This window comes from Pagrus pagrus (assembly GCF_965226575.1).
Source record: "Pagrus pagrus genome assembly, chromosome: 12".
NCBI classification, from domain to species: Eukaryota; Metazoa; Chordata; class Actinopteri; order Spariformes; family Sparidae; genus Pagrus; species Pagrus pagrus.
The window spans coordinates 25,103,874-25,128,456 of record NC_140196.1 but is presented as its reverse complement, the minus strand read 5'-3'; the positions used below and the strand labels follow the sequence as shown (position 1 = coordinate 25,128,456).

Below are 24,583 nucleotides of genomic sequence, written 5' to 3'. Positions count from 1 at the left end.
TGTGTTTACAATGATTTCACTGGAAGCGTTTGGTTCTCTGATTAAAGTCCATTAGTTTGCATCAAGAAAGACCTGAAAGAAAGTGCCAGTAATGTGTGCATATACTGTATGTAACCTTTAATGATTTATTTTCAATAAATTGAGGTAGTCGTGACATGTAAACCCATCTCCAAGAATCCAAAGATTTATTGAATGGAAATGGAATACAGCCATCACAAACTGATCTATGTTCACCTGTGCTTTCCCTTCTTTCACATGTATCTGTGTGGCTTATGTCTGAGCCTTTACAAACAGGAGAGTGAGGGAGACGTAAGTCAATCAGTCCGTACACATCTGCAGTTCTGCAGAGAGGTCTAATAAGGCACTGTACCTATGGAAACCATGTAGAGTATTTTTTCAATTTTAATTGCAAATTAGGGACATACAGTATGCATTTGGTTTATTATTTTGAACTGATATTTAATCTGATATATTTTTTTAGATGAGGCTGTAACCCAGTTTATGCGGCATTAGATGTTGTGATAGTCCAACTAATAAAAGCCACATTCTGTCCCCATTTGGGACGTGCAGGAAAGTATTAAAGAAAGTAGAAAGTTGTATCTATTGACTGCGAGTTTAATTTATGCAGATACTGACATCTCACTCATTAATCCTCTCCAGCATTGTGAAAGAACAGGTCGTTGTTATTAAGTCTGTATGAGCTCAGTGCTCTTGATTAATGAAGGATGGGTGCTATCAGTGAAACATGACTTTTGAATAATATCTAGTGGCAGCTGTAGGAAACGAATCATTTCGCTTTCATTGTTTGATTAATAGATAACACCGCCATCATTTTTAAGTTAGCCATTACATTTAAATTTGTGAAGATACAAAAAAAATGTACTTACTCAATTATAATTATGGGATAAGTAATAGGCCTAGCATTTTAATTTATGGTGGCAGGTCGAGATTTTCACACTTACTTTAATAATATCATATCTTAAAAAGTTGTTATTTTTTAAAACTTATTTTTAGTTTTTCTTGAAATGTTTTTATTTTGTGGCGGGGAAGGGTTTCCATACCACACAACTGCAGAGGAGAAGACAAGATCAATGGGAAACAAACAACGGAACGACTGTTTTCCTCTTAGCGGCGGAATGTTTTAACAGACGGACCACGGACAACTAGCTAGTTAGCGGCCGCTGGAAACAAAACTGGACTTCTCATGTTACCCAGTTAAATCTTGACCGTATTTAGTTACCCGCATAGCTAAACACCTCCGTTCAGTTTTGACTGTTGACTTACTTGATCCAGAGGTTGAGACTTTCAAGGTGAAGATGGGAGTACCGAAATTTTACCGATGGATATCCGAGCGATATCCTTGTCTAAGTGAAGTTGTCAAGGAACATCAGGTAGGAAACCAAACCAGGGATGGATATCGTTAGCTTCACAATCCACTGTTGCTTATAGCCGCGGCGTTAGCTTAGCTAGCTGTTGGCTATCAGCAAGCTAAGTAAAGCGGGCCGTGGAACTTTTAGTCCGCCTAGCTCACCAATGTTTTTGGCCGTCGCCAGGACTGCTCTATTGTTGTCAAACACTTCTGACACCATTATTATATATAATGTTATAAGTTATAACTTAGACGTTATCTTCCAAATTCCAAGACTAACTAGCTTGCTATTTTGGTCTTCCACCTGTACACATTGTTAGCGTTGAACTGGTTAAAGTAAATATAACTTAGTAAATGTGTTCCCACCGGATAGTTTAGGTTTTTGTTGGGCAACAACATTCTGAACAACATTAAAGCCCATCACAGTCAGCTAGATAGCTAACTTACTTTACGTTTAACAACAGATGTACACAGGCTGCAGCTAGTTTATTGTTGCCAGCTAGCTTACAGGCGCCGTGCCTTACAATGTTTGTGTAGTTGTTCTAAAATGCAGCATTTAACCTATATCGTCAGTCTGTAGTTGGTACTGAGGGCAAACATTTCAGTGAGATGACCTTACTTCACTGCTGCTAGTTATTTATGCGACTTCAGCGGCTCTGGATTGGACTTTAACGACCTAGTTCCCTGTAATAAGAAAGATAGTGTTTCAGTGCCTGAGCAGCAGTTTCATCAGCTGGACATTGCTCAGTCACTCATGTTGCGTAAGACAACATTGATATGACGATTTAATGCCAACAGCTACATAATAGATAGAAATAGTTGTATACACTTATCCGACACTTAAGGTCAACCCACACTAACGTTAATGGCTTCCAAAACACCCTCCCACCCACTGTTACTAAACCTAGATGTCAACATAGGTGTGAATATTATGGGAGAAGGTTTTTGCGTTCTTCGGCTGTATCAGGCTGGAGGAGTCTTCAGGTGACGATGAAGGATGGTCTGTTCACACGAAACAAAACTGAAACCAGGGCTGAACAATTAATCGAAATTTTAATGAATTCACAGAAGGGCCACTACAGATTTTAGATGTCAGGAAGTGCAATATGTGTCAAATGCAAAATCTTTGTCAAATTCCATTTTAGATAAAATATTGTGCTTCAGAGATGTTCTGGCCTAAACATTCTATTCTACAGGCTTGAAAAAACACAGTTATCCTTTTAATATGTTTTTTAAAATGTTAATTAGAATATGCATGAATAAGTCCTTCCCATAATCATATAATAATTGCAATATCAGTCAAAATAATTGCAATTAGATACGTTTTCAAAATCATTCAACCCTAATAGAAACAGTTTTGTTGTTGTTGAGATATGAAGGGATTTCAATCTTTTTACAAATTGGTCGCTTTAAGGATAAAGACATGGACAATGATGATTACAGTTTATTATACATGCTAACTGTAGGTTTCTTTATTTTCCCCTTTCGTTCTTCAGATTCCAGAATTTGACAATCTCTATCTGGACATGAACGGGATTATCCATCAGTGTTCCCACCCGAATGACGAAGATGTCCACTTTCGCATTTCCGAGGAAAAGATTTTTGCTGACATCTTCCATTACCTGGAGGTGCTCTTCAGGATCATCAAGCCTCGCAAGGTCTTCTTCATGGCGGTGGATGGCGTGGCACCGAGGGCAAAGATGAACCAGCAGAGAGGACGGAGATTCAGGTAGAAATTGATACAGGATGAAAGGAATAATGGAGGAATTCTATCCTCTGCTTGTCTTTAGTGTAGTTCCCAGAATGGGTCAACTCAGGTCTAATGACCTTGGTCCACGATGTGTGTGTTGGTTTGGCTTTGTAATGAAAGGGTGAACACAGGTTCCTGTTACAGCCAAAATGTTGCTATTGTTATTATTGAAATATTATGGAATGGCTTTATTAGTGAAAACTTCTCGCTCTCTCACCCAATAATCTTTTCTCCTCTTTATCTCAAACACAATTGAAAAATGTTAGATTCAGTGTGTTGAAGTAGCTTTTGTTGAGGTGACCAAATAAAGAAATAGAATTTTCTGAACATGTTTGCACCATGATGTTGAATCGCAAGTGTAAAAAAAATGCCCCATTCTCTTTTAGTTATCTGATCAAGATGACAGCTCTGCTCATGAATATATTTATACAATGTCCGGTATAATTCTGTGGTTTAGCAGTGATGTTTGTGGTACCACAGTTGTAAACCTGGCCCTCCATGAACCACCTAATATGGCAAAATGAGCCCCAAATAGACTGGAACTGAAATGCAATGTTTGCTTTGGTAAAGGCTGAAGAAACCAGACGACAGACAGAATAACAGCCTGAGACTGTGAGTCTGACCTGCTCTTTTTTTTTGCTATCTGCCTGTGTTTGTGTGTGTGGGTGGGTGTCTGTGTGTCTAGGTCTGCCAAAGAAGCAGAGGACAAGATAAAAAAAGCTCTGGATAAAGGAGAGGTGCTTCCCACAGAGGCTCGCTTCGACTCCAACTGTATCACTCCTGGTAGGAATCTCAACCTTTACGCAAAATGCACATCACACATTGAAATTGATAAAAGCAGCTGTAGCAGGACTTGTACAGGTACCGCTTCAGTTCAGGGTAGGGAAATCAGTTTATTACCTCCCCCTCCTCCTCCTCCTTCTTCTTCTTCTTCTTCTTCTTCTTCTTCCTCTTCTAGATTGACTTTTTTAAATCTAGAAAAGAGATCATCTGCCACCTGCCACCACAGTTTCATACATGTACACATAACTAAATCCTGATGAAGATACATCAGGTTATCTTGTATCTAAAAAAAAATTCATGCATCAAGTACTGAAATACAACTTAATATTCTATTACTATTTTTTTTCCTGATCAGGTTGTTATTTTAAAAAAACGGTGTGATTGGTTGTATAGATCTTAAATTCAGAAAGAAAGAAATAGTGCCTGATATAAGATCTGTAGCTGCACATATCCTGACTTGAGTTGTAATGGAGTACCTGGCAGTGATTGTCGAGGCTTTTCTGTCGAAAATCGGTGCAGCTGCATTTTTTTGTTTATGCCATTATTGTCAGTAGGATGATGTTGTTCTTAGCAAGGACATATTTTATACAACATTAACATATCCAATATAAGCATGTCTGTTCTGAGAAATTTAGCATCAACTCCTTTAATCACACATCCTTCTTTCAGGCACTGACTTCATGGCGAGACTCCAGGAGCAGCTTGAATATTTTGTCCACAACAAGCTCTCCACCGACAAGCTGTGGCAGAATGTCAGAGTCTACCTGTCTGGTCATGAGGTGTGTTATCAGCTGTTGGCACCAATGTCCATACCACTGTGATTCCTGTCCAGGCAACTTCAGTGTTGTTTGTACTTTATGTGTGTTTCTCTTCCTAACAGACTCCAGGGGAGGGAGAACACAAGATCATGGAGTTTATTCGCTCTGAGAACGGGAAGTCGAGTCACGACCCCAACACCCGACACTGCCTGTACGGCCTGGATGCTGACCTGGTAGGGTTTGTGTGCTTGTGAACTTGGGTGAGGATGTTTTTGTTGCTCAAACCATCTTTGGATGATTACACTATCTTTGCTCTCTGTGGTGTAGATGATGTTGGGTTTAACCAGCCATGAGCCAAACTTCTCCCTGCTCAGAGAGGAAGTCCGCTTTGGAGGAAAGAAATCCCAGAAAAGGTACATTTTTTTAATGGTTAAATCAGTGTAACGTGTTTGTTCTCTTCTTTTCCTTTTGTGAACCTTGCTCTTTCTTGTACTTCCAGGATAGCTGCTCCGGAGGAAACCACTTTTCACCTACTTCACTTGTCTCTCATGAGGGAGTACATTGACTATGAGTTCTCTGAGCTCAGGGTGAGACACACACACACACACACACACACACACACACACACACACGGAAAATCCCGGATGAATTATGGAAACAAAACATGTAATTCCCATGCCAGGGAAGTTTGGCCAAAAGGTTTTATGTCCTCATGTATTCCACAATAATACACTACATTTAACCTGTACTCTGGTTGTGTTTGTGTGTTCTGCAGAAACACATTGGTTCTGATTATGACTTGGAGCGAATAATAGACGACTGGATTCTAATGGGCTTCCTCGTGGGAAATGATTTCATCCCTCACCTCCCTCATCTTCACATCAGCCATGACGCATTGCCGCTGTTGTACAAGACCTACATCAGCGTTCTGCCCAGCTTGGGGGGTGAGACGCACACACACGCACACACACACACACACACACACACACACACACACACACACACACACACACACACACACACACACACAAATGAACAAAAGAGTTGAGAGTTGCACATAAATATCAAGCGTTTGCAAGATCCTGAGTTTCTTGATACAATATTTCAAAAGTGACTTGTTTGCTTCAAGTGTTGTTTGTGTTGGTCGTGCTTGCTTGCACATGTCAGCCATTTAAGTATAGAAATATAAGCTGCTTTTATAATGCATTTAATAAATATAATAACACTGTATCCTGTTTCCTGACTCAGGTTATCTGAACGAGAACGGCCATCTAAACCTCAGAAACTTTGAGAAATACCTGGAGAAGCTTGCTGAGGTGAGACAACACTGTAAAGTACAGTGTAATCAGTGATATAGTTTATGAATGAATCAGTCAAAACAATACAACATACTGTAAGTATCAAGTGTTAATGTCTTTTAAGAGCAAAAACTTGTGATTTTTAGTATATAAATAAGTCATCCTACAGATTGACATCAAATTTTTAAATGTTAATGTTATATGTGATTATCCTGATAGAGTAATTCATCTTTATTGGGTTTCAAAAATTCAACTTTAGGAGAAGTTATATATTAAAACACAAACATTGAGAATAGGTGTCAGTGTATGTGTTCAAATTGTTGCATGAGTAGTTCTGTCTGCAGTGAAGTTTGTCACAAAGTTATTGTAAAAGTAAATTAATTTAAGTTGGTGTCAAGAGGGCATACAAGTAAGAACCCACCATAAAAAATGGTTTAAATCTGTTACACTGTTCAATTCCCTCCCCCTCTCTTTCGCTCCTCCAGTTCGACCGGGAACATTTCAGCGAGGTGTTTGTGGACTTGAAGTGGTTTGAGAGCAAAGTTGGTAACAAGTATCTGAACGAAGCTGCTGGACTGGCAGCAGAAAAGGAAGCTGCCAGCAAAGAAGCCAACAAGAAAGAGGTCTGCTGTTCTGTCAACATATGTTATACACACAGGGATGCAGTAACAGAAATAAATCCCAACATTCATTCACTGTTTTTATGTACAGTTTCAGTCACATATCCCTGTTTGTAATAACTCCTGTCATTTGTTGTGTGTGTGCGCAGGACTCTGCCCTCTGCCTGGCAGGTCTGACATCGTCAGAAAAAGTGACTGGAGAAGGAAAGGGAGCAGTAGGTGATGACGAGGAGGAGGAGGACGATATGTTTGAAACAGAGTTCAGACAGTACAAGCGCACCTACTATATGACCAAGATGGGCGTGGATGTGGTGTCTGAGTGAGTGTATAGATATACAAATACAATATATAGAGTAAATAGACTTACCACAGGAGGCAGAGTGATAAAAGTTTGCATTAATGAAGTATCACCCACCATACTGGTCATTAACCTTTTGACAAAATACATAAAGTCAGCAGGTTAAAGAACGAGTGTGTTAGAAATGAATAGACTTGTAAGCTCAAACATGTGACAGTGATCTGTAAACAGTATATTTGCTTCCCATACATCAAATTGTAATTTGCAAGTGACCCTAAAATGTGTTTTTATTCTTTCCTTTTCAGTGAGTTTCTTGCCAAGCAGGCCAGGTGTTATGTGGAGGGTATCCAGTGGATCCTGCACTACTATTACCACGGGGTTCAGTCCTGGAGCTGGTGAGAATTTCTTTCTCATATGTCACTGACTCTCTACTCTCTGGTTCCTCTTATTCCAGTGACCTGGGGAAGTCAGGTCATGTATTAAATTAGTATTCTATTTTCATACAAAAAAATATAATCAAAACACTGAGTCATGGAAAGTAATTTAAAGCCATTACATTTTTAGTTCAGAATGCTGTTTTCCCCTTTTCTTCTTTCCTTCCACCTGCTCACTTGAGTTTGTTTTAAATCGGTCTTTAAATAATGAGTGTGTGTCTCTCCAGGTACTACCCCTTCCACTACGCTCCCTTCCTGTCTGACATCAGGAATATATCTGGGTTAAAGTTGACCTTTGACCTTGGGAAACCCTTCATGCCCTTCCAGCAGCTGTTGGCAGTCCTGCCTGCTGCCAGCATGGAGCTGCTGCCTGAGGCTTACAGGGTAACACACACACACTCTCTCACACACATATAATATGTATGCACACTATATGCTCATACTTAATCTTTGGATTTCACTTGGTACATATGGAACAATACGTAGCAAATTGCAAAAATTCTAATAATAATATGAAAATATTATAATCTATGTAAGATCCAAACATGTAATAAAGAAAGATGAAGATAATATTTTGTCTGTAATGTTGCAGCACCTGATGACCAGTGAGAATTCTCCCATTATCGAGTACTACCCTCTTGACTTTAAAACTGACCTCAATGGAAAGCAGCAGGAATGGGAGGCAGTGGTTCTCATTCCCTTCATAGATGAGGTATACACACACACACACACACACACACACACACACACACACACACACACACACACACACACACACACACACTTGGCCACTCGGTGGAAAAACAATGCCACAGCTAAGTTAAAAAAGGCATGCTCATTACCGGTATAACTATGTGTGTGTATGTGTTGTGTATTTCTTGAACAGAGGTGCTTGCTAGCAGCCATGGACCCCTGTAATCACAAGCTGACTAAACAGGAGAAGGCCAGGAATTGTCACACAGAGTGTGCAGTCTACACATATGACCAGGAGACTGACGTCGCATACAGCTCCAGCCTGCCCCAGCTGTTCCCTGACATCATCCACTGCCATGTCAGGTAGGAACACACAGTCCCCTACAGCCTGGTTACTGATGATACATGAAAATAATGTGTCTTTCTCTTTAATGTTACATGTCCACAATTCCAGACCCAGTAGGATATATAAGATTACAAGCAATAATATTTAAATGGAATTATGCAGATTAGTATGAAATAGAACGGCTACATGTTTTCTCCCTCACCTGGAATGAAAATGTAATTGATAAGTAGTGATGAAAGTACATTAGTCAAATCTATTCATATAGCTTAAATATGGTTTAAAAAAAAAGAGACCTATAAAAAACAAGTGGGGAGTTGTGTTGATTAATTGGTCGTGGTCGGTGTTCACTGCAAGTTGTTTGTATTGTGTCTGTTACAGGAAGGCACACATCCCCATGGATGCCTGGTATGTACCATTGGACCATGTGTGCAGACCCCTCGACCGCTCAGCTCTGTACTTCTGTGGCTTCCCCACACTGCAACACATTATGCACAAGGTAGGTGTGTGTATGAGTATGTGAATGGCTGGATTACATTGAAAGAATTACAGCCCCAACACAGGGTCTGATGCTTTTAGCCTTATTATATACTAATAAGGCCTGACTTGAAAACACACGTCTGTCCAAATCTGCTGAATTTCCTCAGCAATGACATATTTTTATTCATGGAGGACTACTTGGAAATGGAATTGTGAAAAAGTGATGACAAATATAGAAGCTTTTTGATGGTCTCTCTGTCACTTGTAGTTCTATAAGAAGAAGAGCGGGGTGGTCGTGTTCCAGCAGAGCAGCAGAGGGGAGAACACCATACTGGAGATCCTCCCCAGCAAGGAAGGAGAGGCGGTGAGCTTCTGTTGGATTTTTACTGATTTACTGAACACACTGGTAAAAATAATGATTGCAATAATTTCATTACTGCAAAGCTCCAATACTAAGTCTTACGCCATCGGACTCTGCAGTGATACAAGTTTCCTCTAGATGGAGCTAAAGAAAAGTCAGAATCTCCAATAAATGTTTAGTTTTCTAGTTCTTATATCTTAAATTGTGAGCAGGAAAAAATGCAGTTAATCACCTGAACAATGTGCAGAATGTTCACTAGTTATGGAATATACAATGTGTGTAAACCTCTGCATCAATAGCACAGGATTTTGCAACTGGTTGAATTTTTTCATAGTATTTTTCATAGCATTTAAAAAAAATGGGAGTAAGCTTTAGTTTGTTCTGTTACAGGCCATACACAGTATATCAAATTTACATTCAAATGTTCAAATGTCCTGTTTCTTGTCTCTTTTTTTTGTTTCCTTTTTCGGTTTTTAGGTATGTGATGATGTTTCCGCACAAGTACTGGGGAAGTCTGTGTTCGTCAACTGGCCACATCTAGAGGAAGCTCGCATCATTGCTGTGTCAGATGGGGAAGTCAAGTAAGAATTAGTGCTGGCTGTTTGTCAATAGATGTATTGAATGTGTTTGATTCTGAGACAAAATGTTACTCTCGCTGCATCATTCTGCAGGTTTTTGCTTGCTTCGGATAGATTCTGCCCATGTATTAAATATCACTGAATGATGCAGCTCCTGTCATATTTAAAAAAAAATTTCTTAATCAGTCGTTAAGAACTGAAATGAAAAGATTATGTTGATGGAAAAGAAACACACCCATGCTCACTCTGGTGACAAAGTCACTTTTAAGTATCAGATGGTGAAATCTGGCCTTCGATCACCAAATGTAGCATGCATGTCTGTTAGCACAGAGATTGTCGTTGTTTTTGGTGCAAAGCATGAAGCAGCTATTATATCTTTTTCTCTGTTTTGCAGGTTTTGTCTTGAGGAACCTCCTGGTGTCCAAAAAGTGTACGACCGGCCCTCCACTCCTCCTCCAACCAAAGTCACCTGCCTGTCTGACAAGGAGCAGAAGGACTGGGTGAAGGATGTCCAGGGACTCACTGAACAGTAAGGCACCAAGAACAGCAAGAGGGAAAAAGGGGAAATTTGGGTGCAAACGCAGCACAAGGACAGAATAAATACAGAAACTTAAAGAGCAAAAAAGTGTTAAAGATGAGAACAGAAAAAAAAGAAATATACAAGATGGAAAATTCTCAGTTTGAATTGTTGTGTTTTAAGGTTAGAAATATGGTTGAATATGAATATACTCCTTGAAAAATGCTTGCCCACTTCTCGTGTACTAGTACTTGAACTAATAGTACAATAGTGTCTCAAGCAAAGTGACATAGTGGTGTGATAAATAGCAAAATATAGTACATGTAAGAGTAATATGATCCGCTCTAACAGTTTCATAACACGATTATGTAATTAATCATATGACACTGCTATCATTGATAATATTATTTTGATAATGGCAATAATAATACAGATGAAAACATATTTTCTAAACAGTGTAACTATGAAAATATATCAGTCTCTGTAGGTTAAATTCAAAAACATGTTATTTCCTAAAGTTTTAGTGATGCGTGACCTCTTTTGTGTTGTTGCTCGTATTATGAGGCCTATCCTAAAGTGACTTTTCCTTTTAACAGTTTCCTGAAGAGGAAAGGCATTGTGGTGAACGAGACAACAGTGCTTTTGTACGGCCAGTTGCTGACGGGAAGGAAATACGTCCCCAAAGCCAACGGGGTGGTGGAACTAGAGAAGCAGTGGGCCAAGCAGGTCCTCCCATTTGCCTACCAGACCGTGGTTAAGGTACCGGCATACACATACAAGACAGGAATGCACACAACAAAAAAATACTTTGTTAGGGAAAGATTGTAGTCATTGTTATAGTCCTGTGGTTCCATGAGGTTTATTCACTCACATACACACATAGTTTCAGTAGTACTCATCCATAGTTTTGTTCTAAGCTGTGGTGGTTTTCCAGCAGGGCTGCGAGGCTGCAGAAAAAACTACCTGAGCTGAGGAATGCAGACAAGCTATACTTTAAAATAAACCATTCAAATGCCAACAGCGTGTCTGTTAATTAGCAATGTTAGGTGACAATTTGGCACACACAGTCCAAGACCCTTCCCTTTGTTTTTTATAGAGGCATAGCAGAATGAGGAATTGTGTTTGAAACTTAATATTGGTGAAAGAAAAAAAACAAAACCTCAGCCACATTCTTCTTCATCTTCTCAGGACATCAAGGCCTTTTACTCCTCTCTGACCTGCTTCAAGAGCTTAGACGAGCTCTTCCCTCCAACAACCACTGTCTTCATGGTGGGAAACCCTTACTACGGTGCCATGGGCGAGGTATGTTAGTACTTTTCTGCTTAAATCACAGGTTCGCATCACTGTAGAAAAAAATGGACAGTCAAAAGCAGCTTCTCAGAAGTCCGCTGAAGCTGGATCTGACTATAAAATAGTCACATATTATTAGTTTATGATTGTTTGCAGCTTTGTGCTGTAAAAAGACATTTGAATGAAAATCAGTTGTGTCATGTTGGTTTCATAGTGCCACTTAATAAATGATTTTATAATGACACTGACCCGCTTTGGTTGGACAACAGGAAGTGAGAGAAGTTTGTGTCCTCCTTCAAACTCATCCCAAAATAGAGTAATAGTGACGTGAACGTTATTCAATAATAACAGCTGTGATGAAGAAAGTTTAACTTCTGAAAGCTTAAATAATGAGTAATGAAATTATTGCGACATGATGTTTTTAAAAGCTTCCTCCTGTCATAATGCTTTTTATCAGGCGAGTGTTCTTTGACTATTGTGTGTCATTTGGCTTGTCGGCTTATTGAAATGTGAAATGTCTCTTTTATTGTCTTTTATTAATTGATTAACAGGTACAAGACTCCAGTGATGTCATCAAAGATGGTCGGGTTCGAGTGGTCTTCAATGTGCCGCACGAACCACAGCTGGAGACCTTAATCCAGAATCAGCATGTAAGACAGACACACACACACACACACACACACACACACACACACACACACACACACACACACACACACACACACACACACGAAGGCATTTGATCGTGTTGATTCTGAGGGTACTCGCTATGTTTACACCATGTGTGCCTCACATATACTGTCTGCCTGCATGTGTTTGTATTTTGTAGAAGTACTGTGTGAAGTACAGTCCTGGATACATTCTGGCATCTCGTCTGGGAATCACCAGCTACCTCGTGTCCCGCTTCTCAGGAAGCATCTTTATTGGCAGAGGCTCCAAGAAGAAGTGAGTGATCACCCACCACACAGGATTCATTTAGTTGTCACTATTCTGACACTACATGTTAAGAATTTGCACTCCAATGGTGTGTGTACATCTATAGTGGATAAAATGTGAGTGGACCAATCTGCTTTGCAACCATCACTGGTATTTTAGTTATATTTAAAAAAACTTTTGCCTAAAAATGTGCCTATTTTTGCCATGACTCTTCTACTTTACACACCAGTGTTTTCTTCTCCATTATTTCAGTCCTTGTGGGGAGCAGAAAGCTAACGTTGGTCTGAACCTGAAGTTCAACAAGAAGAACGAGGAGGTTCCTGGGTACACGAAGAGGACTGAAAAGGAGTGGCTCTACTCTGTTGCTGTGGAGGAATTGCTAGCAGAATACCTGGACAGGTAAAAAAAGAGTGAGAACATGAGAACTGTCCCCTCTCTGTTCATCCACCATTTGAAATGATGATTTTTATGCTTTTCTAGATTTTCTGAGGTATTCAACGCAGTGTCCAGAAACAGCCACGATGATGTTTTCTATGAAGATGACATCTGGCCTGCATTGGACCAGAACGGGTAAAAAAACAAATACACATCAACAGATTATTATATTTAATCCCCTGTGATTTAATATAATAATCTGAATAAGTTAGTTTTTTGAATAAATTACATTTATGGTGTATTTATTGACCATCCCTGACACTGACGGACACCCCACAGGGCGGAGAAGGTCGCTGAAATCACTTCGTGGTTGAAAAGTCACCCGGTAAGCTCCGTCAGCAGAACATCATGTGAACTACAGGTGCTGGACACTGCCATTGTGGAGAGGATTGAGGAGGCGGTGGAGAAAACCAAGGTGACTCTCACAACACAGTCTTCAACTACAGCATCACTCCTCCAATATCCAATATCAGAAGTTCTCCCTGTGTGTACTCGCTCCCCTTCCACTGACACACCTCTCTCTATATCCTCTATTTCTGTCTCACTCGCTTCCTTCTCTCAGGTGAAGAAGAGCACCAAGAAAGTCCGTGTGACAGTCAAGCCTCACCTCCTCTTCAGGGTGAGTTTAATTTGCCTGTGTTTGGCTTTACTTTAGGGAAAGGCTTTTCTACTTCTTTGGCTGACTTCTGCACAGTTCATGACAAGCAAATCAGATTGTTTTACATTGCTTTTGGAACATTTAGACCAGGCCTCATACAAAGGGGGAAAAGACAATTACATGTATGTAAAGTTGTTGGCAGTCTAATCAATAATGAAAATAACTGTTAGTTCCTAGGTTCACAAAGCACTGAACATGTATTAAAAATACCTGTGTATACCTGTAGCCCTTGGAGCAGCAGCAGGGTGTGGTTCCAGACCCGGATTCAGAGTATCGCCTGTTTGACAGAGTCGTCAACATCAGGGAGAGCTTCACCGTCCCACTGGGACTGAGGGGAACAATCATCGGCATTAAAGGAGGTGAGCACATTCTGAGTTCCTTATACAGCCTCAGCCTTTCTGTAAGGTTAACGCTCAGGTGCATGATCTAAAGAAGGAAATGCACACATTTAACATAATTGTCATTTCATATTGTGTCTGTCTTTGCCCTCAGCTGAGCGTGAGGCGGAGGTTCTCTATGAAGTGCTTTTTGATGAAGAATTTGCTGGAGGTCTCAACATCAGGTAATAATCACACCGCAGTGAGCATTTGTGCAAATAAAACTCTGTAAAAGGTAAACGGCTGTTCAGAATTACACACTTCTGTCTGAGAATGATTTCTGAGCCGACCTGTTGTATCATTTAGGTGTACATCGCCTCGTGGTTACCGCGTCCCTCCCTGCGCTCTCATTAACCTTTCCCACGGAGGACGAGTGGATCACACCTCCCACAAACTCACCGCCATAGTCAAACCTCAGCCTGCCGCAGCCACAAACTTCAACTCTCAGCGCCAGCTGGGTGGCCTGAACCACTCCCCACGTTCACCCTTTATACCCATGCAGGTAAGAGGGAGCCACACAGTTGTTTTTTTTCCTGTTTGGAATTAAAAAGGAGTCAGAAATATTGTCTCTCAGATCGCTCACCATGTCATGTTCTTCTGCCCTTTCACACAAACCTCTTTCTTTCCTTATCTGTAGCATAACAACAAACACGGCATGGTGAAGGCAGCCTCCCAGGGCAACAGGAACTCTCCCTCTAAGGGTCTAGGTCAGAAACAACAGGCCAAGGTAAGTGCAGCCTCACCTGTGTTTAGGCCTTTCTCACTCCTGTGTACTATGTCACCATTCCAATTCATATTTTCCAACTGTCTCTCTCTCTTTCTGCTTCCTCATCCAGAGTAAAGCGGAGTACAATAATGTATGGCAGGCTCTGCAGAGCTCTGGCCCTCCTCAACAGCCACCTGCTCACTGGCATAATAATGTAAGTGTTGTGTATAACACAGTGTGTACGGCGGCTTTGTTAGTGCAATGTATGAGCAGTTATACAGTTGTGTTGATAATTGACAATCCAAATCATAAAATGTACTTCTGGTTCATTTTGAAATGTCTCTGTGGAATTTTAAAATGTATGTAACTCATAGGCAGCCAGCCAACCCCTATGTCCTCATGGCAGCCCAACTTTGTGTGAGGCTTGAAAATAGCCCGTAGTTTTGACGTGAAGCTGTGCAAAGTTAGCTGGAGTTTGCAGTGTAACTGACACATGTCTGTGGAACGTGGGAAATCTTCCACTTCTAAAGATTTTTCTGTGTTAAAGTGTTAAAACCTGTGTAATTCCTACTCTAGGAAGGACAGTCCCAACAGGATGGGAACCAGCACCCCAACAAAGCTGTGAGTACACACACGCACAGAGCACATCTGCATACATCCATACTGCATAAAATGGGGATGTCGGGTCATCAGCTGAACAACAAGATGATATTTTGACACATGACTCAAATTAAAAGCAGTTTATTAACTTCAGTTGCACGTGTGTAAGAATACTTGTGTGTCAGTTGTGTGGCGGTAGATGAAGCAGGCTAGATGTTAGCATTTTATTGGAGCTAGATGACATTGAGGCAGCGCGACATAAACAGAGGAAATCTTTGGATCTCGACTAGAAGTTGTGTCAGTTTGTTCTCATGAACCTGGCAGTGAATTAGAGAAGTGAAGTGGATTAAGGTTTGATGAAAGAGAGATTCATAGATGGTCAATTGTTGTTAATTGTGTTGGTGGGATTTAGAGCGCGGCAATTGCTTTTATGCAATGTGTGTGCTATATGTTCTATTTAAAGATGTGTGGGAACGTAGAGTCGGACTCATGTTGTTGTTTTTTCTCTGTGTGTTCTTTGCAGGCCCCAGCTGGTGCCATCAGACTGTTGAAGAAAAGTGAAGACGCCAACTCCCTCATCCCCACACAGAACACCGCCAATAAGGTACACACACGCTTGTAATCTCCTTTTTTGGAGCCTACTTTCCCATTTTAACTATTTCATTTGCATCTTTGAGCTGTAAGGTACAGCATTAAGGTCTACGGTTGTCAGGCAGTCCCTTGTTTTAAACCACAGCGGTCAGAATCTTGATTGGTTGTTGTTAAATGTGTCCACAGTGAATGTACAGATTCATGTCTCCCCACTTCCACTCACCTGTCTCCTCACACATTTCTCTCACTCAGGCTACGACTGAGTTTGAGGACCTCATTGCCAGTCTCAAGATCTCCACGGGTAGCCAGCAGACCCCACCCCCTGCTGCTCCGCCACAGGTACCCAACAGCCAGTCAGAGGGCCCGTTGTCTCCGCAGTCTTTCGCCATGGTGAGTGTCGGAAGCAAAGATTGGTTAAGATAACATGAAACGGGGATTTGAGAGGAGTTGTAACAGAACTACCTGTCATTGTTGAACCATATTCTAATTAAAATTGCGATTGTTTCGTGAGGTTCATGTTTGTTGTCTGTTGTTGTAGAAGGGAACCCTGATGCTGAAGGAGATGCTCAAGATTGACGGCGCTGGAGCAGGAAGTCACGCTTCCCAGGAGACGGCTAACAGCGCCGCCTATGGTGGCCAGCAGCAGAACAGGAGACGATCATCCAAGAAACTAGGTACGTAACTGATTACTGCGTCACCTGCAAGTTTTCTACGAGCAGAATCAACAACCAAGGAAGTCACCTGTCTGTATACACCTTCAGCCATGTTTTTATTTCTCCCTTTCAACCCATTTTCTCCTCCTACAGCGGCAAATATGAACTCCCCACACAGTGATGCACCCTCTCCTGCCTCAGCCGCCTCAGCCAACCTCTCCAATGCTATGCTTGGCAGTAAGGTGTCGGAGCTGGCGCGTGTCTGTGCTGGGTTGGGGATGGCACCGCCTGATTTCAGCTTCATAGGCAACAGACAGGTAACAAGCACAGTGTAGTGCTGGTTTGTCTTTTGCAACACACTTCTAAAATGTATTTCACATTTTCCATGTTCTCCTGCATATTACATTCCTTCTACAGAGTCCTATAAATAACTATACACATGATGTGTCTCTGTGTACGTGTGGTGGCAGTAACATTGTCTTCCTTCTCCGCAGGGTCCAGTCGTGTGCCAGGTGAAGCTGTCCAATGGGTTGATGGTTCATGGTCCACAGTGCCAATCAGAAAATGATGCCAAGGAGAAAGCTGCCTTCTTCGCCCTCCAAAGACTGGTACAACACACACACACACACACACACACACACACACTTGCACACTTACACACTGTACCCCACGGTATTTAGTGGGTTTAGAAGCCACCAATCTATATTTGATGAAAATAAATCTCAAATGCGATCTGTGAGAGAGTTTTTATGTGAACCATCTGGTGTCCAAAAAATGACCAAACTTATTTGTTTTTTTTAGAAGAGCTGCAGGAAGAAGAATCTTATGAAGTCGAAATAATACTGAAAAAACATTTAATTTATGTATGTTTTATATCAGAAAGTGATGTTGTCTAGCTCACTGTGTCACACTGGAACAAACAAGTTACTTGTGGATGTCTAACTCACTGTATTTTAAATTAGAGCTATGACCTATCAGAGTTTATATGGGGCTTTTAATCGATCACAAGTGCAGGAAGTCTAGTTTGTGGAAGAGATGAATTACTTTAAAGGTTATCAGATGCTAAAGTGCAGTACAGCGGCTTTTAATAGGCACAGGATTGTACAACTCTGGTTAAAATGTGCCTTGATTCAGTCAAAGCAACACCGAACTTCTCTTATTTTCATGATTAACTTGAAATTCTATCAATATATGGTGAGACTGTATATTGTCTTAGATTTTGGATATCGTCAATTTATCATAGCATGATATGATATGTGTTGTCTTTTCCTGGTTTTTAAAGGCTGCATTACAGTAAAGTGATGTCATTTTCTGAACTTAGCCGACTGTTCTACTTGTTCTGATACATATCGTTACCCACCCTGTCATTATCTCCACATTTAATGATGATTATTTATCAAAAAAGCTCATTGTGTTAATATTTTGTCAAATTACCAAAAGTCATCCCTACAATATTGTTGCAATATCAATAGTCGATATACCCTTAAAAAAAAAAAAAAAAACAAGACCGAATCTGATTTAGTGTAGAAATGATGGGACTTGTGAATGTATCGTATACTGAATCCCAGTTTACATTGAAGATGTAACTGTTCCAGAGAACGTGGTGTCCAGAAGGTGCTGTGACTGCGTATAAATCACAGCCGGTGTTATTGTTCACGTGTTAAACTAAAGCTTCTCTGTCTGTGTCCTTTTGCTTATCCATAGAACTCAGTGGGATCAGGCTTCCCCCTCCCTCCTACACTATTCCCAGGAGTCGGTCAGATACGACCCCCACCCATGGGAGCCATGACCCCTGTCTTCAACCAACAAGGTCAGTCATCCAAACTTACAGTTTAGTGTCATAGTCTGTTACTGAGGTTGAGATAGCTTTTACAAATGTCCATGTTTGCAGGACTTTGGAAATTAGTTGTTTACAAAAACTTACAGCAGATTTTCTTACTGTATCACTCCGTTTTCTGTCCTTAACTGTTACGCCTCACAGGTCATGTTCGACTCTGTTAGATAAAAAGCCATATAAATAAATTAATCAGATTTTTTTATTTGCTTTTTCTTCTTCTCCAGGTGGTTTGCTGTTGCCCCCCCAGGGTTACCCCCCGGCCCCTCTGTGGGGAATGACGATGCCTCCTCACCACCACCACCAAAGCCAACCGTTCTACGGCGCAGCGGGAACCTTCCCTGGCGCTGCCCGCCAGCAACCTGCAGCAGCAGTACCCATCGGCTCACACAACCAGTTTATTCCATTGCAGGTAGACAGTTGAGATTGATATTTGTTATAATATTAATATTTTGGTCTGTTTTCTTTGGTGATACTGAAATGCCACAGTCATGGTAACACACCTTGTCCTCTGACTCTGACAGGTGACTAAAAAGCGAGCCTCAGCTAACAAGAAGAACCAGGAAACTCGAGAGTTTTACAATGCCAGCCAAACTGTGGCCAGAAACCAATCACAGAGAGCCCAGAACCAGCCCTCTGGCCAATCACAGGCTCAGAGCGGTAGAGTCGACCAGCCGCACCAACACGCCGCCAACAGCAACCCGTCCTCCTCCAGCCCCGGCCTAGCGGACGCCGTTTCCATGACAACAGGAGCCCCACACACACCCCCGCGACAAAACAGGCCAGCAACAGGCCACACCCCTGGCTCCGCCTCCAAGAGGAAACACAGAAAGCTGGCGGTCAACTTCGAGGCAGCTAAAGTCTCTGAGTGATGTGTGTGAGTGTGTATGTGTGTGCGAGGAGAGAGAGGTGTGTTTGGTGTTTTTATGCTGCTCAGCATCTCTGATTGAAACCTCGTCAATGTGAACGTTTGTTTTCACTCAACATTTGAGCGTAGAAGCAGCTTCAGTTGGGACGAGGCAGAGCAAACGTACGTTTCACTTCTTACATGGTGCCCTTTAGCAATCTAAATTATTCCTACTTTCACTCTCCTGTTGCATCAAGACACAACTCGGAAATATCATGCGTCCACTGTCCCTTCAGCTCGTCACTTGAGATCAGACATCTGTTAATTAATCAAATCTCCCAAACATGGCTGTTTTGGTCCAGCCTTCCCAGCTTCGAAACGTAGCCAGTGTACTGGTTAGAAGAGGTTCAATGTCGCTTTTTGTAGCTTTGACCATAAATTATATCAGCTATCTTTAACATTGGAGAGTAGGTTTGTTCTGATACCGATACCAGTACCAGAAATGCCTTCAATACAGCCTAAAATTCTGGATCGGGTATCCGCAAGTTCGAGTCTATGCTCTGATCTGATACCACATAATATATTTATTAAAAACAGGACCTTGCTAGCTCCCAGCAGCATCCTGTACACCTATATGCAACTTACACAGGTATTTAATTAAACGGCAAGCACCTTGTGTAACTTCTAGCACATCCATAACATAACACCCATACAGATAGTAGTACACAGCTGTTAAAAGTAATTATTATTCACACATAAATTTGTAATGCACTGGTGTCGGCTGATACATAAAAAGTACAGGCAAAATAATTGGTATCAGGAACGGCGGGGAAAAAATGGGATCATGGGGAAAATTGGTCCAGCAGGGCAAAAAGTACAAGCAATTAGATATGGGTTGTAAACAAAACCATGTCAGATGAATCTGAAACATTATTACCTGAACACTGCTGTAAACATCCATCTACAATCGTGCAGGAAGGGATTATGGGTGACGTTAAAGGGCTCACCTTCAGTTTACCTTCAAATAAATTGAAGCCGATGTGGTAGATTGTTTTCAACCCGTCTGATTATCTGACTGCTTGTGTTTGCTGCCTCGTTTGAACCTTTTTAAAATTTTGTTATGTTGCAGTGTTCCGAGATCTCATCAGATGACTGGTTGAATTAAGTGAGTTTAATTATTGAATTGATAGAACTGCTGGCCAAAGCTATAAACGTCTCTGTATAAAGTCTTTTCCTTTACCCGCATGAGCAGTCAGCTTAGTCTCCCCAGGGACATATATTTGGAAACAAGCTTCTGGCTTTTTCTCATTGTTATTTACAACCAAGAAATCGAGCCTCGTCTGGTTAAGAAGAGAGTGAAGGGAAACACTGCCTTAAAAGTGCATCGTCTTCATTAACTGTACATTTTGGGGGAAATCAAGTGAGAAAGCACATTGAAACCAGAGTTTCAACGTGTGCCAAGTGGCTCAGAGGAAGGAAGTTTTCTGTTGGGGTAATAATTTGCGACAGAATAACAGATTAATGTGGTCCATGCTTGCATTTATGTCATTAGGCTCCCTCGTGTCAGTCTTGGCACCGTCCATCTACAGTATTGCTGTATATATTTCTCGCAGAGAGTTGTGACAGTTTTGACTTCAGGTGCGGGAGGCTTTGTGGCAGCGTAGACTGAGAACACACACTTGAGGGCGGACTCCTGCTCACACAGTGCCAGATGGTCCAGTTCAGACATTTAACAAAACCTCTTCATTCACATTTGGCTGTTGGTTCTCAGGGACATGCAGCCGTGGTAGAAGCCCTCCTCATACTCTAGCCTCAGATTTGCACTGTACTGACAACTACTTCCTGCTTTCCAACTACGCCTTGTTTTGTTTATTAGTAAATTAATTATGAATGAAAATGGGCCTTCTATCATGGCTATCTGTATCTGCATTCATGAGCGTTGTCAGGTTTGGATCAGTGGTGTTAATCAGGCCAACGTCGATTATCTGTTGTAATGTTTCACTCTGTGTCGTGACCATTGACAGCCTTTTATTTCCGTCACACTTTGGACGCCTTGCTGCAGTTTTCTATTGTTTTTATGCGTTCTCAATGACATCGTCAACGTGAAAATGAATGCACACTGCTTGTAGAGTTATGACATGAGAAATAATTGCAATAGTACCCCCAACACACACATATACACACTACATGTGATGATGATATTGCCCGCGGGAGCTGTTGTACACCAGCACACAACCCAGAGTCAAATAGTGTTCATATTGATATGTTAAAGTTTTTATAACAGGACATGGCTAAGATTTAATTTGATTGTTGACTTGTGTTGGACCTACAGGGACCGTTACACTGCCAGATACCAAAAGCAACTAGATATAAAGTCGAGTTTTGTTTTTTTTAATTGACCAGCACCGGGAGATTGGGGCTGATTTTACACAGGTGCAAAAAACAAAAAAAAGTTTTTTATTTCTATTTTGGTGCTTGTATTTTTTTAACTGCTAAAGATGACAGATTTGTTTCTTGTGATTTGGAAGCTCACAGTTTATAATAAAATGGACTTTTGACGCCTTAAATTGAAACACAAACCAACAATTAGGATTTTATTAATTGTCTGAGGATTTCTACCAAATGACTGATGTCGCCGACGGTACAGCTTCTATTGGTCCAAAATTTTAATTTTAATGAGTCACTCGTGTTATTATAGTGAGTTACCCCTCAGAGGTTTGTGGTGTAGGATTCCAGAACCACACACAGCTGATAATTGATGAGCTTTCTTTACAACTTCATTGATTATCATCATCAATTATCTTGATCTGGTGCAAAGAAAGTAATCGATGTACAGAGATGACATACAGTCCGATAATGTTTGAAAGGGGTTATTTTTGTATCTGTGTAATTGCAGCCTCGTAGCATTGACAGTGTTGTATGAGAAGAACTGATCTATTTGAAACATTTCTATTTACACTATCTAAAAGAAGCGTCTCTAAGATGCTTTTGAAAACGTTCTTCCAGATGTTATTTGGTGGTTTTCTGAAGTGGTTTGGCTATTTTAAATTCTTGGCTTTATTCTACACCTCTGTACACATCTGGACTAATTCACACAACCATACACGTATATATGAAATGTCTCCATTTTGAATTTATTTTGTTTTTTTCAAGCTATGGATTTTATGGATACCCTTTTTATAGACAGTCTTGGGGTCTTTTCTAAGCAAGCTGAATAATGATTGTTTCAATGTTTGTGGTGGAGCTACAGTGAGGGAAGCAGCTGTAGCCACTAGTGAAGCGTCTTTACTGTCCTCGTTTTGTGGGACACATGCATACAGTATGTCGTTGATGTGTTTGTTGTTTTAAGGCTGATATCCTCACGCCGATCCTGTGACTCAAGTCTACGTATACAGCTCTGGTGCAATAAGGGGAGGTTTTGAAGCATTTTGAAAATTGAAGCACACCTGTTGTATCTGTTTTTTGTTTTGTTTTTCTTTTTTTGAAATGAAACAAAGTAGAAAATTGTCAATATGAAGACATAATACCTTACTGTTTTGATTCAGGAATGTGCTGTACATATCCATTTAATTAAAGTGAATCTTTTGTTACCATGAGGTTGTTTCTTTTGGGCATCAGAAACTGCACTCACTGCCAATATTTCTTGACAGGTTTTGTTTGTTTTCAGCAAATTTTTATATAACTAAGTATTTTTCCTTTTATTTGACAACCATAGGCGGATTCCAGCAAGGGTAAACTAGGTGTATGTAAAAAATAACTTTATTTAGACAGCACTTTTCAAAAACATGTAACAAAGTGCTTTAAAAGACATAAAACGAGGAAGAGGAATTACAGATAAATGTTACAGTACAGTTCATATGAAGTTTAACAAGCAAGGTAAGAATTACATTTTAAAAAAAAAAGGACAATGACTTAAAATGTGATTTTAAGAGAGACCTAAAAAAAAGAAACAGCTAGCCTACCTGATCTCCGGCAGCTCGTTTCAAAGTCGTGGGGCCCTCGCGTCAAAGGCCCGTCACCCCTGTTTTTTAGCCTTGACCTCGGAATCTACTACCAGTCCTCTGCCAGAGGATCTTTGCTTGTATTCAGGTCAGACATAATCAACGAAAGATGCTTAACTGAGCATGATGTGGACTCTTCTATTGGATTTTTGTGTTTTTGTCTTGTGCTTTTAATAGATTTGACCCAGGAAAATGGAAAAATTGAGAAATGGGAAGTGGAGGATCTAAAATCGCCAGTGGCCGCACAGATTTTCTTTTTAGAGAGATAGGAAAAAAATCATGCGAAAACTGTATCCGATATGCCACGTTCAATTAAAATCACATGGTCAGCTGAATCAAAAGCTTTAGTAAGAGCTTAAAGAAATAAAACAGATGTTTGGTTCTAAAAGAATGACATTGAGATCCCTTGGAAGTGCTGTGTCTGTGCTATGCACCTTCCTGCAACTAATATGAAATGTATCACACAGCCAGTTGCCAAACTTGCAACTCGTATGGTCCATGAGCTGCCCAGGAACAGTTTTCGAGAGTTTGGATATTTGGCAGAAGTTATTTTTTAAAAAAAAAAGATGGATCAAGTGTAGACTTAAGAAGTGGTTCAACTATGCCGGATTTTAGATAGACAGGCACTTGGCGAGATAAAAGTGACGCATTTATAATGGCAAAGACAAATAGGAGTGTTTGAATCATTCTGGAGTGCTTTAAACTTTGACTTTGGATGGTTGAAGGTAGAAATATGGCTAAAACTGACCTGTTTCACCTCCTCTCAGCTTGTAGTCAGATCAGATGATCAGATTTGGGCTCTTAATAGCTTAAAATCCATAGGGTATTCATATTTTATGCTATTAATTTGGCAGAGAACACAGAATTCACATTTACTGCCAGCCAGGGGCTGTTTTCACCCACAAGGGGGCGGGGTATGACACAAGGGCAAAGTAGGGCAAAGCCTTGCCGGACAGCAACCAAGAAAGGATAAAGTCCTAACTCCAACTCTGGTGCATTGTCTGATCATTATTAGATAGGACTCCATCCATTCGATTTTAATGTGTGAAAACCAGTATGACATTAAATTGGCACAAATGACACCTTATATCACATATACAGAATTGGACTTATTGTCAAATTAGACAAGGTCTTTGACATTTCCACTGAAGTTGGTCTCGTAAAATGTAGGAGAGGACTGGTCAGAAGTTGTACCAGTAAAGGGTTTTGCTTTGATGCACTCATTTGTATGTGAAAGTTTATCGTACACTCCATTAATAGCCAAAGGGCAGAATTACAAGATCTATGAATGTTGCAACTTGAAGATATGAAAGGGTGATTAAATATTTCTAAGTGACCAAAGGAACCCTTATGATGCATAGACTGGTCTTGTC

The 24,583-nt window shown here is 40.7% G+C and overlaps 1 protein-coding gene across 1 annotated transcript; it reads left to right on the top strand.

Moving 5' to 3' along the window:
* The first annotated feature begins 1,163 nt into the window (after positions 1-1,163).
* xrn1 (5'-3' exoribonuclease 1) lies at positions 1,164-22,799 on the top strand. The gene is made up of 41 exons (XM_084369022.1): positions 1,164-1,391; positions 2,866-3,098; positions 3,805-3,902; positions 4,572-4,681; positions 4,783-4,893; positions 4,988-5,073; positions 5,160-5,247; positions 5,436-5,604; positions 5,909-5,976; positions 6,444-6,581; positions 6,728-6,897; positions 7,182-7,271; positions 7,538-7,694; positions 7,903-8,022; positions 8,197-8,366; positions 8,728-8,845; positions 9,095-9,190; positions 9,665-9,768; positions 10,160-10,294; positions 10,879-11,041; positions 11,471-11,584; positions 12,124-12,222; positions 12,402-12,517; positions 12,761-12,907; positions 12,989-13,078; positions 13,223-13,358; positions 13,506-13,562; positions 13,828-13,960; positions 14,094-14,163; positions 14,285-14,480; positions 14,616-14,705; positions 14,815-14,898; positions 15,261-15,305; positions 15,808-15,888; positions 16,128-16,265; positions 16,414-16,549; positions 16,682-16,845; positions 17,023-17,136; positions 18,233-18,338; positions 18,590-18,774; positions 18,887-22,799. Exons 1-41 carry the CDS (start codon positions 1,317-1,319, stop codon positions 19,232-19,234), a joined length of 5,148 nt encoding a protein of 1,715 aa, XP_084225148.1. The 5' UTR covers positions 1,164-1,316; the 3' UTR covers positions 19,235-22,799.
* The last annotated feature ends 1,784 nt before the right edge of the window (positions 22,800-24,583 follow it).